Genomic DNA, 17,581 nt, shown 5'->3' on the forward strand with positions numbered 1-17,581 from the left:
CCTATAATGTAGATGCAATTGAAAATGACTTGTTTAGGAAGTAGGACAAATCCTATCTACTTGGCCTTCTTTTATAGGGTTCGGGTTCACACTGTGGTACCAACTGCCCTATAGGTGGTTAAGAGCCAGAACCATCATGTTAGGAGTTATCTGTTCTAGAATCGAAATGCTGGCATCCAAGGGCGCCTTTGACAGCCTCAGGAGTAATTTACAGGTAGAATCATGTTTTTGATTGGACAAGAGGTATGAGAATCCATTTTGATTTCAATAATGTAAAGCATTCAGATCAAGATTGTTGAGCATGAGACCAGGGATGTTTAGGGTCTAGAAATATTTAGGAGCAACTCAAATGATGGAATTCAAAGACAGGGTTGAATGATCTCCTAGAACTCAAGAGGATATTGTTCCATCAGGTGGAAGGAAATTTATAGAATCTATTCCGTTCCCGTCATCCCAGATGCTTTTATTATAATCACCTCACTTAGGTTACATACTGGTGTCTCCCCGCACTTCTTTACAATTCTGTATAGTTTTCACCTTGTATTTTAGTGGCAACTTTATTTGGTAACCCAAAACCTGCCAACTGGAACCGCTTAAAACCTTCAATGTGACAAAAAATTTAGCATAAACGGCAAGTATAAAGCCCTACACACTGTAGCTCTTTCCTCTTTCTCCAGCCTCCCAGAAATCTGTTAACTCTTTCCACTTGAACCAAATAGCCTTCCCAGTCACTGGGGATCAGGCCATTAGACAAGCTCTATTCAACTCCCCTTTATCATTGTCAGGTTTACTTACTATTGATCTCCTTCAGGTCTTGGATTCAACTATCCCTTTTAATCAAGTGTTTCCTATCATTGTAAACTAGTTTGCATTCTATCAACCATTTTGCTGTTTTCAGCAGTATCTTTGAGCAGGAAATAATGCTTCAGTCTTCCCTTGACATTTCTGCTGGATAGTGCGTATATAGACAGAATAAGGCAAGCTCTCAAGGGCAATGAGGGATCAGCTTTTTAACATGACTTAGATCTAATGTTTGTTAAAACATTCACAAACGTTCATACTTTTGCAGAATCCTAATTAGGAAAGGTAGGAGGGTATGCCTTAAACTAATTATAAGTTTCATTTTTCTAAAAGCCACCTCCCACCTCCTCCCCCTAACCTGGAAAGCTTTAAAAAGGACAAGGTCAAGGGCAATACTGACTCTAAACTAGTTAGCAATAAATACATAAGCATTGTAGCAGGTAGATCAGTTTCAAGTTGAATATTAATGATTAGAGTGTAGTATGTAACCCATTTTCCTAATTACAGACATTCTTGAAAAACCTGTAAAGGTCCAAAAATCCTCAGACATTCAGGAGGCCAACACCTCAACCATTTACTAAGTCTTATGAATAAGTTACTGACTGAGCATCTCAGGAGTCTTCCGACAAGCAGCACACATTTTTTTCCCCTCTTCTAAGTGAGAAAAGCCTCCCATGCAAACAGTTGCATGTTTACGGAGACAAAATAATTGCAGACTAACTAACTAGAAACATTTTTAAGGGTTTTTGTTTTGTTTTAATATCAAGATATATTAATTGGAAAACGGGGTAAAAAACAAACCTCAAACTATACTCTTAAAAAACAAACCCCAAAACTGTATTTTTCAAGATCTGGAAATAAAACTGTACTAACCTTAGATAAATCAGTAATATTCTAGTGTAGAGGTTTAAAAAAGAAGTCTCAATACATATATAACCCATGTGAGATGATTGATATTGCACATTTATAAAAGTATTTTGTATGTTTAGTCTTGCTACAAGAGGCTACAGTCAATGATTTCTTTGCAATGATTCGGCTAAAATATGCACTTGACCAAACAATGGCTCTCTACAGCTAGGATAAGCATTCACATATTATACAGGACACCAAGACTCAGGTCTTGCGGAGATAAAAAGTTCTCTGCTCCACAGTGAGGCACTTCTTTAAAAGCTTTACATTTAGACTGTGATGAAAGACCGACCACCACCCAAAAAAAAGGGGGGGGCACTTAAAAAAGAACAAGCACGTTAAAAAAATGCACACAAAATCAATCAATTCACTACTAAACGTTTACACATTCACATCTTCACTAATGCACATAAGTTTGAAACTTCAAAGGCATTTCTTCCCCATCTCACTTGGGAACTGATTCATAAAGAACATCACTATATGGAAGATTTATTTACTTCAAATTTTGTTATGTTAAAGGTACTGAAATTATCTACAAAGATAGCAAAATTAGTTTCATATAGGCTTGCAAGCACACCACCATTTGGAAATTACCCAGTAAACCACAATTGCTTTTTTAACCATCCCCCCAAATATAACTGACATATGGTTGTGGTACATCCCAGGCATATGGGGAGGTGCTAATGAAACAACAATTGGCCAAAGTAAACATATAACCTTTCCAATACGATGTACCACAACCACAGGAGAAAAATCAGGAACTTATTTAAGATTCCCCACTCCCCTAACAACTTATAAATGCGAACTATTCAATAGTCTATTTTAGGAGGGTACAAAATTAGCCCCAAAATTCCAGCTTACTAATGTTGAGTATCAGAATAGCATTGTCTTTTAAAGTAACTAAAAATGGGAAAATATCCCATGCTCGTGGATCGGAAGACTTAATATTTTGAAAATGTCAATAAAACCAAAAGCAATTGATATATAATACAATCCTGATCCAAATCCAAGTAACATTCTTTAATGAAATGGCAAGACTCATGTCCAGTTTTATGTGGAAAGGGAGACTTAGAATCGATAAAGCACATACTGAAGAACAAAGTAGGAGACCTACACTTCCTTCCTGATGCAAGAACTTACTAACTATACAGCCACAGTAATCTAAACAGTCTAGTATTAGTTCAGAGACAGATGCAAAACGCAAGGGAACAGAATTAAAAGCCCCAGGGGTTAAATCCACCCATTGTGGATTTTCAAACCTTATCTTCAAACACAAGGTTTAGTTTATTTAATGGGGAAAAAAAACCACCCACCCACAAAACAACCTCAAAATGAATGAAAAATCTAAATGTTAAAGTGAAAACTTTTGTGAAAAATGAAAACTCCAAAGTTCCTAGAAGATAACGTAAGACCAAATCTAGGGGAACCTCCTTTACAGTATAATCTTATCAAACAAAACTAAAAACGCACACACAAAACAAATTAAGAAAACTAGAGCCTCCTGAAAAGTCAATACTGAAGCTCATCATAAGCGACTGGCAGAGTAAAAAGAGGCTAAAAGCCGGGAAAGTCTTTGGTGATGACACAGCCAATTAAAGTCTTAATTCATGAACCATACAGAAAAATTAAATAAAAGCATAAAATGAATCCAATCAGTACAAAGACAAGGACATCAGACACCACCAGAGGACAGTCAGATGGACCAGCAAATACATGAAAATATACTCACAACTATTAGCCCCAAGATATGAAGATCAACACTAGCATGAGATACCGCCTCACCCGACAACAAACAGCAGTGAGGCTGTGGGAGCAACGCTGATGCTGACGTTGCTGACGGGGTTATAAAATAGGACAAGCACGATGAAGAGCAGTATGAAGCTTCATCAAAAAGCTATAAATAGATCTTATGATCTAGCAAGCCCACTCCTAAGTATATATCCTAGAAATATGTGACATGAATAGAAATCTGTGCATCTATGTTCAATGCATCTTATTTCAAAATAGCAAAAATATAGAAGCAACCAAACTGGTCCAACAACAGATGAATGGATAAACTTTGGTACATACATATAATGGAATACTACACATTATAAAGAATGATGAGTTAATGAAACCCATCCTGGATGAATCTATAAGACATTATAATGAATGAACTAAGTCAATCACAAAAGACAAATATTGCATGGTCCCACTACTATAAAAAAGCAAATAACAAATACACAGAGAAACATTCTTGAAAGGTTACCAGCTAGAGAGAGGAGGAGGGGCAAATTCCCTTACTAGGATTATTCACTACACCCTGTGGTGAGAGGAAAGGCAACAAACACTGGTGAAATTAACAGAGCTTAACCAAAGTAAATAACGACACATGAAGTAATCAACAAAAGGGACAATTTTGGTGAATGCTGTCACACACACAATTTTTCAATGGCAAAAAATTTTAAGTGTGTTTGTGTAGGTAGACATGAAAACATATAGGAAGGCATATTTGAGTAAATGCACTGTATGTATAGCTATCTATAGCCATGTGTACGTACGTACACACACACACACACACACACACATATATATATGAGGGGGCTTCCAGAAAGTTCTGGAAGAAATGGAATTGAAGGACTATGGTATTTTCCCACCAGCTTTTGAAGGCCCTTTGTCTAAAGATCCACATATATGGTATACCGTATATACTTTGTGTAAGCCAAGTTTTTCAGCACATTTTAATGCAGTTTTTGTGGTAAAATTAGGTGCCTCGGCTGATATTCAAGTCAGTCTATACTTGAGTATATACGGTAACCAACCAAGCAGGGGGTTAAAATCGTGGAAGCTTCCTAGAATATATTCACATGCTTCGAGGAAGTGGTTTACTAGGTCAGAAAGTTTGGGTCCAGTCTTCAGGGGCAACTCAGTCAACGGGCACACTGCAAGTTCATAAAGATACTTGGGGTCTTAAAAGCATCCAAGCCAACATCTGTGAAAACATTCTCTCTACTCACATAGAGCAAGAGACAATGAAGGCTATCAAAGGCTTAAAGGAAAACACAGGACACAGGACTAAGGGCTCACAGAAGCCTGAACCTCTTCTAACCTGACAATTAGATGGTGACCAAAGACATGAGAAGGTTCCAGAGAGAATGGGAGAGAAATGTGGAACAAAACTCAAACTGAAGCAAGACAGACAAGAGGAGACCCAAGCCTATCATCCTAAGATAACTCTGAACACAGTTAAAGCTGCTTTTGTGGGCCACCATTGGGCTTATTAAGGTGTCATCCATGTGTAGTGTGCATCCTTAAAAATAAACTGTATGTAACCAAATAGCCAACTGTTTCTCAAAAGCAGCTGAGAGAAGGAATGGATAAAAATGAGGAATGCTGACACTGTGAAAATTCTAAGAAACGACACAATGTGTATAAAATTGCTAAATGAGAACCTAATTTGTTAAGTACTTTCACACAAAACACAAACATCACATTTAAAGTAAGCTAAGCAAAAATCCTTAGCTAATGGCTGAAAATTCAAATTTTATACAGAATATACCACTTTCTATGTAGCCTTTCCTTTATAGGTGGGATTTATTCTCCATAAAGTCAAAGTGGGATCCTATAAAAAAAAAAGCATTAAGTTCGTAGCTGGTAGGCACAGTACTGGTGCTCAAACTGCTAGTACAAGTTCCAACATAGTACAGAAAGTTAATTTACGACTGAACTGTCCATTTCCATCAACCCTGCAACTCTATGCACCTAAGGAAAGAAATCACCACTTTGAATATAAATGCCTCCATAAGAAAGAATTCAATTGAGGGTTAAACTATAGAAAAGATGTAAACACAAGTACTGTAGAAAGAGCTAGTGGAGAGAAACATAAAATTCGTAACATAAAAATGCTTGGGGTTGTAAAAAAAAAAAAGCTTGGGAGTAAATCACTTAAGCTGCTAGCTGTTCAACACGTTTCCAAGATACAACTTTTATAAACATGTTTTATTTGTTTTGTTTTTACCATCAGAATGTGAAACTACTGACTTGTCATTTCCCTAAAATAGGGAATCAATCTAAAACACATACTGGTGCTTTTCAAAAGATAGCAATTTAAAAGGGTGGTAGCAGCAGCAGGCATTTGATAACTTTTACTCTTAAAATCCTTCAGGCTGCAGGAAAGATATGTGACCAAAAGTGTTATGATTTAGCCATTAGATTTCCATCAGTGCCTGTAGCAATTTAGGTGACAACACAGCAAGATCCTAGTATTAGTGACAATGTACGTTATAAGGAATGATATAAAGTACCAATTCCTTACAAAAACCATTGTCAACCAAACTGTTAAGTGTCCAAAAGCTATCGAAATACTTCACATTAAATACAGAAGCGGCCATCCTTATTATAACCCATATTTGTTGCATATTTTCCAAAAAGTGCCAATCAAAGCCTAATTTTGCCTGTTGGCTTTGTCTTAATACATTATCAGCTATTAAAAAGCAATTTACATGTTTCTGTTTTCTAACCACAGTCATTTGACCAGATAAAGAACAGTGCTGTGTCAAAGCTGGTAACCAGCCTTACATGTGTGAGTAAGGAAGGGCCCATGCATAATGTAGTATGCATCTAAATGTCGAGTACTCCAATTTAACTGGAAAGATTCCGTCCACCTTCCTTTCCTGGGAAATATTTTAGCTTTGTCAATTACCACTAAACAACACTAGGGCTGTTTTGTAGATTTTATCCAATGTCAAAAGTCACTCTCACATTTTCCAAGTCACTTGGAATTATGGAGCTATCACCCCGTAAGGTGTCGGTCTTACTCCTAAGCAAGGGTGAGGAATCCGAGTGTCATGTGCAAGGCTCAAGATGACCTTAGGACAGAACATGCAGGGTTAAGAATCATTTCCTTCCATTTCCAGGTAATATAAAGCTGACAATTGCAGTTCTGTCTTTATGGGATGAAAACAGTCCCTTTACAACAGTTTCCTGAAAGGGAGAACAAATAGATAATAACTCTTCTGGTAACATTAGGGTGCACTGGCCAGTGTGTTTTTGGCGGTTACACATAATCCTGTGACTCAGATTAATTCACTTGCTGAGTGTTCATTTGCGGCATCCCTCTGTTGGGTCTTGGGGGCCCTCCACGACCTAGAAGACAAAAATGGCATTTGGTTTTTCTTTCAAATATTACTTGTTTTGCCTTCAAGCAGATTTTCATCTGAAGTCAAGCAGCAGGTGGGCAGCTTGTCACCACACTATTAGGTTAAGAGGTCAATTCTTCAGTGTTTAAGCTTCACCTGTCCTGGAAGTTGCCATGCGTAAGTTTGCTCATGTTCTCTACTAAAAGAAGAGTAGGACTAATGGAGTATTCCACCAGTACTCATTCACTCATTCATTCAACAAGTATTTATTGAGTGCCTACTACATGACAGGCACTTTCATCAGGCGTTGAGAATAGATACAGCAGTGAAGACAGACAAGGACCTGCTCTCATGGAGCTCACAGTCTAGTGTACACTCTAGCTTACATCTCAGCGGTAACATCACACTACCCAAAGTAATAAAAGCACCAGAATGAAAACAGACCTTGTTATCTAAATGATCAAAAAGAAACTACAGAACATTCAAAATCATATAATGACTGTAACAGATAAAATAACTTTACATGCTGTTAAAACAGATTTTTAGCTGTCAACTCAAGTTTCATAGAATATGCTACAAGATGGGAAAGAACATAACCTACAACAACATGCAAATATCCTTTGATATGCCAAGTCATATTTCCCAAGTGATCCATTCAAAAAACGCACCTTTTGCTGTTTAATTTCTGTTAGCATTCAAATCAAAGTCCTTTGTAATTCCTCTTTAATATACATTTTATACACATGGCCAATGTCTAAAGAAATCCTGTTCAATATTTAATTGCCCTAAAATCAGAGAACCATTTAGAACTTTGGATTAAGAAAGGCTAGCTCTACTTGTGTAGGTTAACTTCCCACCCAAATAGGAAGTAACTTTCCTACTTTAAAAGGCCAACAAAGCAGAAAGCTCTTAAGAACTATGTAATTTATATCTGATCCAATTAAACTAGTTAAATAGAGACTTTTGTGTACAAGTCAGAAATAAATTGATTATGTCATTTGGTCCAAAAAGGCAATGAAACTTCTATTTGTTCTAAATGGTTCTCCAAATATAACTACACCTCAACTGGCCATTAAAGGGTTTCTGGCCCCAAAATATAATATGCATGTTTCAAAAATGAAAGAGGAATAATAAATTTATATAAATGTTCAATCTCATTCCAAAAATGTCTTACAAAAATGTTTCATTAAGTACTTCCTAAAAACATTTAGCAGGTTTTTGACCTGAAAAATAATTTCTAGTTGGAAAAACACTTTTTCTGACAAGGAGAAAATGTTCTAGGTTTCAAGACAGCTTATATATTAACAGGGAAAGTCATTCAAAAAATTAAAATTTGGGTTCAAGGTTAAGTTTTAAAAACAGAGCATTTCATTTTAACGTTAGCAACAAGTCTAGAAAGGATAAATGTACTCCTACTATATGTAACCTACATGCAGACTATGAACAGTTCTTCCAAGGCCAGAACAGAAGTTCCAGTTAGGAGCTAGGATCACCACCACAAAATATTACCTCGTGGGGCTCCCCGCGGTCCACTCTGCCCAGAGCCTCGCTTGAAATTCTGCTGATATCCATCCTAAAAAACAAACTAGTTAGTATTGAAAAGAAAATGTCACTTTTTGGAAAGCTTACCCCACTACCTCTATTTTCACAGTGCTACACACTTGGAAACTACAGAATTATTGTGCCTTATTCTTCCAGACATTAACACATCAATGTTTCACAAACTGATGAGTATTTACTAAGTGCTAAGAAAAATAAAAGCCATTGTTTTCCATAACAAAATACCATGGACAAAGGTACAAATTTAATCTTAGGTTACTTAAGTTATTACAGAAGCCCAACTTACAAGATCACTCTTTGTTCACTAGTGTACTTAGAATACATTTCAGACCATTGTACCTACCCGCTGATAGCCAGAGTAGTCCCGTGGGGCACTAAATTGAGACTGCGTATAGCCACTGTTTGGAGTGTTAGAGAATGAAGGACGGTAGCCATCATATCCTCCTAAAATATAGGACCAAATAAATAAATAAATGTACCTTCACAAATATTATTTCATAAATTAAGAGAAGAAATGAAAAAAGTCATGCTAGATATTCAAGCTAACTTTTAATTTCCTGCCCTGAGTACTTTACTCTAGCATATTAGCATAACTATCTTGAAAACAAAATTTTCTTTTAAGATAAAATGGTCAATAATTGCTATTAAGTGAAATGAAAGAATGTAAAGGAGCAGGAAGCTAGATTAATGCAAACAAAACCACCAGACCAGATATGGAAATGTTCAGACACTATAAAGACTATAGCTAATGTCGCTACTTGTATAATGCAAGTAGTTCTTGTGGACTATGTAAAAACCTCAAAGAAAACACACCAAAATATTATTCCTCCAAAGCCCCAGCTTTTCTTCCCTCTACCCTTCCACCATTAAATTTGCATTACCCCTGAATCCATTAGCGGGGCCCCGGTATCCATTCATCAAGCCTCTAGCACCACGGGAGCCTCCACGAGATACGCCACGGCTATTGTAGTAAGGCTGACTGCTCCGTGGAAATCCAGTATTCTGCTGGGGAGGCTGCTGATGATTGCCAGTCACTTGATGGGGCTGGTCCTGGGAACCATGGTAAGTGCCGACCACTAATGTAGAAGGACAACAAAACAAATACACATACACAGTTCACTATAATTTGTTTGTTCTCCTATACTTTCAGCAGTGCTTTTAAGACTATCAATTTATGGCATTAGACACATCCTCATCTTTCGCTCCCAGAGCAGCTGGTAGGTTTGAATTGCTGGTAGTGCCACCAGGAGCTCCCGAGGTTTGATTTAAGGAAGCACATGATTACTTATCAGTGATGCCAGAAGCAAATGCTAGATGATTAGTTAAACCAAGAAACTCCAAATGCATTACCATCAAGTAGATCCCAATTCAAAGTGGTCCATTTAAGACAGGTTAGAACCACCCCTTTGGATTTCCAAGGCTGTAAAGCTTATGAGAGCAGATAGCCTCTTCTTCCGGAACTGTTAATGGATTTGAACTGCTGAGTTTATGGTTAGCAGCCCCACCAATAATCCCCTCCCCTCCCCCAACAGATTAAGTTAAAGAGGGATACACAATCATTTACTCTTAAGCAAATAAACCAAAGGCCTATGAGTAGTTTTACACTCTCCCGAAGGAAGGAAAGCTGAATCCAGAGCATTTTTTCACTAGCACAACTAGAAGGATGCTAGTAGTATCTGAGGAGCCATCCTTTGGCCATTAAATAAGAAGTTGGCAGTTCAAACATGCCCATTGACTATTGGGTAAAGGAGATGGTGATCTGCTTCTGAAAGTTCATTAAATGGCACCTAACAAGTTAAATCCCTTACTTTTACAGAGAGGCATTTGCCCCCACATTTTAGCACAAGGGACCCTACAAGAATGCAAACGGCTCACATTTGAATGTAATGACCATTTTGCATAGTCCAATGGTTTCTATTCTTAGTGGTAAAAGTTCTTTCTCCTCTTTTACACCTTTCCTTGGTACTTAAGTGAGATATATAAAACCATTCTCTTTCACAGATAGTTCTGTTCTAGTAGAATATTCAGTCAATCACACAAAGTTAATATATCGGCAAAAATTTATATTACCTACAACCACCAATGCACAAATCTATTTCAAAGCTATTGAAATGCTAAGTATAGCTAGTTCAGAAATCAGTTAAGTGGCACACTACTGCTCAACACACTTAAAGAAAAAGATTCTAGAAGGTATACACTACAATGTGCACCCCCATCCACAATGGACTGAGTGCTAGAAATTAGAATCTTTCCAAAAGTTATCTGGTCTTATTCCAATGTTCATAAGTCAAAGGGGTGTGGTGTGTGTGTGTGTGTGTGTGTGTGTGTGTGTGTGTGTGTGAGAAAATACCCCCAAACAGAGATAACTTCCTTTGGGAGGTAAAGAAAGTAGAACAAAGAAGAGAGGTCCAAACAACAGAACAGTAATAGCCACAGTGATTTCTACCCAGGGTTGCACAACCTTTTCTCTCCCATATTTGGGCAGGTAAATTAAAATTGCATTGATTTTTGAGAATCTATACCTGAACTATATTACATTTCAAAAAAATAACTCTTTAGGTGCATAGACTGTTTGTTGTTCTGCAGTGAAAAAGCTAGAGAACACAGAGAAAGGGATAATGGCACCTTCATTGGCAAATTACTTAATGGATAAACTATTCACAAAAACAACCCATTTCTAAAAAAACACATTACAAATAGTTATAGCGTTATGTACAGAAGAGACATCTAATTAATGACCCCTGTATAAAGAACAGACAGAGCTAAAACAAGAATCAAGGGAGACCAGATGGAAGGCAATATTGCCCAACTGAGAAGTGATGGCTCCTTGGGTTATGGTGAGGCAGGAATTTTACGTTTTTACTAAAATTTTTAACAAAATTTTATGACTAATAAATTTGAAATGATAGATTACCTCATTAAAGTACTTCAGAAGTCAATTAAGAAAAAAGAGCAAGACAATTAGAAAGCAACTGCCACAAGACTAAAGTTAAGTCAAATGACATTATAGGAATCACTTTTAAACTTACCACATCACCTATAAAATTGAACACACACAAAATAGCAAGCATGTTTGAGCAACAGAAGAATTAAAGGCCACAACAAAATTTTTGTACAGGACAATGATACCTTTGAAAGGAGCTGAAGAGCAAGGAACCTAAGATGTTTTCATTCTGACACTGAGTACAACTGTTGCATAGTTACCAGATTATGGCTGATTCAACCTCCTTTGTAATTAGTATTGACTAGGACAGGAATACACAATTTATTTCTTAAAAGTCTGCACCGATGATCCAGGTTCATTAAGAAATTAGATCATCAGAAAAACCCATACATTTTCCCCCTTCTTTTTAAAAAATTCATTTTATTAGGGGCTCATACAGCTCTTATAAACACTGCATACATCAACTGTATCAAGCATATTTGTACATATGTTGCCATCACTATTTTCTTTCTTTTTAATCATTTTATTGGGGCCCATACAACTCATCACAATCCATATACACGTCGATTGTGTAAAGCACACTTATACATTCGATGCTCTCGTCATTCTCAAAACACTCGCTTTCCGCTTGGGCTCCTGGAAATAGCTCATCATTTTCTGTTTCCCCCTCCCTTCCTGTTCCCCCAAGTCCATACTTTTCAAAATGGACTTACTCAAAAGTACGATGCTGGTAGGATTTACTAGTTTGTGTCATTCCAACTAAATCCTCAGAAATAACAACAACAAACACGCCATCTCATCTCTTAGAAATCTAACATTATTTTGACATTTATGGTAACTTGCCAAATTATGATCTTATTTAACAATAAGGACTTTGTTTCAACCAGTGAACCAAATGCAACAACCATGAAATGTTTGCTCAAGTCTCACCATTAGTTTACCAAGCACCAATCAACTCTTCTTTGTTACGATCTTGATTTGCTACGAGGTATTCTGTTAGCAGCAGTGAATAAGTAGTCAAAGTTAAACTTAAACAAATCCCACTAGAATATATATAATGAACTAAAACTAAAAAAAAAAAACCCTCAATGCCATTGAATTGATGCCACCTCATTGCAGCTCAACAGGATAGGGTAGAACAATCTCTGTGGCTTTCTAAGACTGAGGTGTAGAAAGCCTGTCTTTCTCCCTCTAAGCAGTTTTAAACTGCTGATAGTGCGGATCACAGCCCAACTTGTAACCCACTACCACCACCAGGGCTCCAAATAATGAACCAAGGGTATTATAAAAAGTTACTGGTCGGGAGAATGTATACTGGTACAGATAGGAACTGGAAACACAGGGAATCCAGGACAAATGATCCCTTCAGGACCAGTGGTGAAAGTGGGGATACTGGGAGGGTGGAGGGAAGTGGGCTAAGAAGGGGGAACCGATCACAAGGATTTATGTATAACCCCCTCCCCTGGGGGACGGAAAACAGAAAAGTGAGTAAAGGGAGATGTCGGACAGTGTAAGACATGACAAAATAATAATTTGTAAATTAGCAAGGGTTCATGAGAGAGGGGGAAGGGGGAGGGATGAGGAGCTGATACCAAGGGCTCAAGTAGAAAATGTTTTGAGAATGATGAGGGCAACATATGTACTTGACACAATGGACGTACGCATGGATTGTGATAAGTATGATTGTGTATGAGTCCCCAATAAAATGATTTTTTTTAATAAAATGATTTTTTTTTTAAATTACTGGTCAAAAAAGGGCTCGAACCTGCATTGCATAAAAACCACATGTAATAACTATAAACGCAATTGGACACTGAATCAACAATGAAAAAGTCAACGTCCTTTTACTAAAAACTAAAATAAGGAATTCTATACTACACCGGCCAACTCAAATGGTCCAACCCTTAATTCCAATACTGCCATACAAATTAGGCAATCAAACAGCACCGATTCTCTTACCTGTTTGAAGCTGTTCTTGCTGAAGCTCTGTCTGTTCTACTTGGTGAGGTTGATTGGAAAAGCTCTGGTTATAACTGGCCTGGTACTGACTTTGCTGCTTCAAAGTTTCTGGTTCATTAACAGGAGGTACTGGGGCATTCATATTAAACACCTGTAAATGAATACTGTTACTAATTAGTTATTCCCTTTATATTAACAATGTCTGTTTTGAAAATGGCAGATGCTAAGGACAGCTTTATTGTAACTATAACAGTACAAAAAATTCCAAACTCAACATCACACACATAAATATCTCTCAATTAATACACTTCAATGTGAGAAAAATATACTGATAGTGAAGGTTTTGTATCAACTTGGTTGGGCTGGACCTACTAGTCGTCTGGCGGTTAAAACGCTCTCCCATGATGTGTTCTAGTATAATTTAATCAGCTCCATGATGAGATCTGCTGTGAGCAGTCAAACCCTTATTCAGATCAGTCATGCTGTTTCCTAGGGGTGCAGCATACTTAATGTTAAATCGAACTGTGGAGTCACTTAACTTCTCGCTAGTCTGGACCCTGCATCTGGTTAGTCAAGTGTTGGTCCACCATATTGCTACCAACCCAATACTGGGAGGTATCAAACCTGCCATTAACCATGATCTTTCTGCTTTGTCAACTCCAAAGGAAAGGCTTCCCTCGAGCATTAACATCTGACCCATAGATATCCATTTCTATAACTGTGTGAACAACTTTTTTCATATGAATTTCAGTTTTTCTAGCGAACCCAGCCTAACACACACACACACACACCCCATTTAACAAGAGTATGATGACATGAAGGGCATGGACATTTTTAAATAATTAAGACAACAAAAACAAAAGCAAGCAATGGATTTAGTGATGTTACTCTGTGCCGCTGACCAATCCTTGAAAATGGGTTTGACCTGCACATGTCTTTTAATTTTCTTATTATCATCTCCACGTGAATAATTCGGCTGTCAAGTAAACTTACCAGTAAATTGCACATTATTATAAAAAGCAATCTTTTCCAGATGTGCTTGTTTCATCATGTTTAATACAATACTGCATGACACTATGGGACTTACACAAAGCACCAATAGTGATGCTGAAAGTGTTCCCAAGAAGCGAAGTTATAACATTACAAGAAAAAAAATTGCATGTCTGCAGCTGTGGCTCTCATTTCAAGATAAATCAAACTAACATAAAGACCATCATAAAAAAGAAAATGATATTCATGAAGCCACTGCTCAAGTTAACGCCAACAGACAAGATACCTGTGCACTTTGGAGGAACTTTCATACGGTAAATGCCCTCTTTATATGGGAGCATGATGCACTGCATGTAACATACAAAATCTAATAATCAACTATGTTAGCAGGAAGGCTTCTAGTCAACAGTAAAGTACCAATAACTAGGCTTTGGAAGAATCAAGTTGTATAGAGATTAAAGACATTTCACTGCATGAGCAGTTTAGAGTAAACTGTGAATGTGATAATCTTTCAAAATGATGTATGCAAACAACTGCAAATTGGTTACCACTTACACTACATACTGAGTCGACTAACACTTAAAGTTATACTTTATTTAATCCTATAAATGTTTATCTGAGCACTGATTTATCTAAATCTACAACTGACAATAGCGTTTTATATTATTATTTAAATTGTTTCCTAGAAAGTTTGCAATTTAAAGATGCTTATTGAAGAACTGGGAGTTAAAATAATAAAATATCTAAATTATACTTTACAATACTCTAGTAAAACTAAACAAATATGATGAAATGTTAATGAATGTTAAATCTAAGTCAATATAGATGCAAAACAGGATGCATCTTAAGTCGACGTCACTGAAATGTACATGTAAGGAATACTGAATTGACAAATGTTTGGTTGCGCTGTTCACCACAGTAAGAGGAGAAGAAAAAAAATTATAATATCATAATAATTGGATATCTCTGGAACCTCAATTAGTCATGTTCCATGAACTATATCCATGCTAAAGTTAAGAACAGATGAGAAAGTTCAGGACAAAGACTTTTTTGGCTGGTTGAGAATCACCATGATGTACTATAATGCATTAGGGACATTTTTATTGACTAAGCTTATTGGCTTACCGTCTGCATGGACTGGAATGGAGCTGCATTCACATTGATTCCACTGCTGTGCAAAGGTTTGCTTGTCCCAGCCTGGAACACCTGAGGCTGAGATGCAGCTGGAAGGGATGATGATGTTGTAGTCTGGTCTGTATTTAAAGAGATTGTTGCCTAAACAAAGTGAAAATAGATGTACTTCAGTCGTAAATTATACTTAGTCAAGGTCACAAGCCTCAAGTAAAAATTAATTCAAATGAAACTATTTGAAAGCAAAATACTCTTAGTCATGAATTAGGTAAATAAATAAATTAGAGTTACTCTATTAATGGTAATTTACCTCTGCCCAATTCATGACTATGAGCCTCATCCTGTTTATAGGACCTGGTAACAGAACTTGCCTGAATCTGGTCAATCGGTTCCTTTTGTGGTCGCTGCTCTGTAGCATGAGAAGACTGGTACAAGGGCTGAGATGATGTGTACCCTTCACTTGTGGATGAGACCAACGGGACCTAGACAGAAGAAATCAATGCTTCCATTTACTTCTGCCGTCAACTTTTTAAAAGTTCTGCTGTGTAATCTCCACCAAAAATGTTATCTTAAAACGTCTTCTGAAATTTACAGTTTGTAATTTACATTTCCTCCTCTTAATTTTCAAAACACAAGAATTAAAGGAGAAAGATGTGAAGTTCATCATCAAAAGAAACATGAGAAGAAACACATAGATAAGAAAGCTGAGAGTTCCTTTGCCAAAACACTCATAAAAGACTTAGCAATGAAATTTATAACGGAGGCCTTCATATGCTAAGAAAGACACCCAATAATGGATTAAAAATAAGCCTGGAAATATATATATATAACTCTTACCTGTGTAGCTTCTGGTTGTACGGGAACTTGATTAGGTTGAGCAAGTCTGGATTCAGAATGAACTAAAGAATTGAAAAAAGATTACAAAAGTCATTATTTCTTAAAAGTTAAGTGCTGTTTACTTTGTTGATAAAGCCATAATAAATATTGGAACAATCATGAAAATAAATTGGGAAGCGTAATACGGTTTTCAAGTGAGCCCTTTGGTTTACTGGGGTGTGATTCGTGAACTAACAAATGCTTTCATATTGTGTTGTGCAAGGGTAAGGTAAAAAGCAAAAATGTACTAAGAGGAATAAAGGAGAACAGACAAGAACAAACAGCTGTCTGATCCAAGACAACAAACTTTGTAGAGCAGAAAATAAAAGTAGAATTACTCTTGATTCAAGACATGAGATTAAAATGCAGTCAATAATTTATCATGGTCAACTTTAAATGTTCCCACAGGAAATAACGCAAAATGAAAGTACACTCTTTAAAAGGCCTACGCAATCAATTCCATCTGTAGCTTTACTGACAAATCCCACCATGCTCAGCCAAATACGTAAGGTAAAGAATCAAAGTCCAGGTTTAAACTCTATGTTAGAACCTAGTGGATTCAGTATTACCTAAATTATTGAAATGGTCTTACTAACGGTTACTTCAGTGCTGCATGTGCTGACTGGGCAAAAACCACCTTTGCTTTCTTTTGGTTCCCACCCCTTACTCTTGGCTTTCTCTCTCTCTCGGGTTCCACCGCCCTCTCTTGCCTTGCCTCTCCCCACTTCTGGAGGCGGCCCATTCTCTCCCTTTCAGTTCCGCCACCCTTGCTCCTGGTCTCTCCACAAGGCCCTCCAATGCTTTATGGAGATAGCCTATTTTTGACTGTGAGAAAATACTATATCAAATATTTTACTTTCACTCACAAAAGTTTACTTTGACGTGAGAAAAAAAGAAAATACCTATTTCTCCCCTTGCAGCTCAGAAAATAAACACTAATTAACGTTATAGATTCCTATTTTGAGGCCTAACATTTGATAAGACTTCTCTTAGTAGAGATGTGACAGAGAATGAGTTACTTTTACTTAAATCCTAACTAACTCATTTTTATTCAGTAACCTCTTTTATGGCACCTCAATGTTATGCAATATTAAATGTTACTTTATATAGCTCTACTTTTGTGACACTAATGTTGCCATGATACTGGAGATTTAGTTGATGTTTATTTTCATTTTGATTGAGATTCAAAAGTTTTCTTAGAAAGCTCCAAGCTACCCATTTATAAACTATCAAGGGCTCATGCGGGAGGGGGGAGCGGGGAGGGAGGGGAAAAATGAGGACCTAATGTCGGGGG

At 37.0% G+C, this 17,581-nt stretch overlaps 1 protein-coding gene across 1 annotated transcript in view; it reads right to left on the reverse strand.

Annotated features, from left to right (window-relative positions):
• Nucleotides 1–437: 437 nt before the first annotated feature.
• CAPRIN1 (cell cycle associated protein 1) overlaps nucleotides 438–17,581 on the reverse strand; it is a 24,802-nt gene continuing 7,658 nt past the window's right edge. The window contains exons 10-17 of the mRNA XM_004708280.2: nucleotides 16,249–16,310; nucleotides 15,783–15,893; nucleotides 15,406–15,555; nucleotides 13,291–13,441; nucleotides 9,269–9,463; nucleotides 8,731–8,831; nucleotides 8,337–8,400; nucleotides 438–6,834 (exon numbers count right to left, since the gene is read on the reverse strand). Coding sequence (XP_004708337.1) covers nucleotides 6,770–6,834; nucleotides 8,337–8,400; nucleotides 8,731–8,831; nucleotides 9,269–9,463; nucleotides 13,291–13,441; nucleotides 15,406–15,555; nucleotides 15,783–15,893; nucleotides 16,249–16,310 — 899 coding nt within the window. The 3' untranslated portion in view covers nucleotides 438–6,769. The remainder of the gene's footprint in view (nucleotides 6,835–8,336; nucleotides 8,401–8,730; nucleotides 8,832–9,268; nucleotides 9,464–13,290; nucleotides 13,442–15,405; nucleotides 15,556–15,782; nucleotides 15,894–16,248; nucleotides 16,311–17,581) is intronic.

Source organism: Echinops telfairi, unplaced genomic scaffold, assembly GCF_000313985.2.
Source record: "Echinops telfairi isolate 266 unplaced genomic scaffold, ASM31398v2 ScPeMD7_60;HRSCAF=208, whole genome shotgun sequence".
Classification (NCBI taxonomy): domain Eukaryota; kingdom Metazoa; phylum Chordata; class Mammalia; order Afrosoricida; family Tenrecidae; genus Echinops; species Echinops telfairi.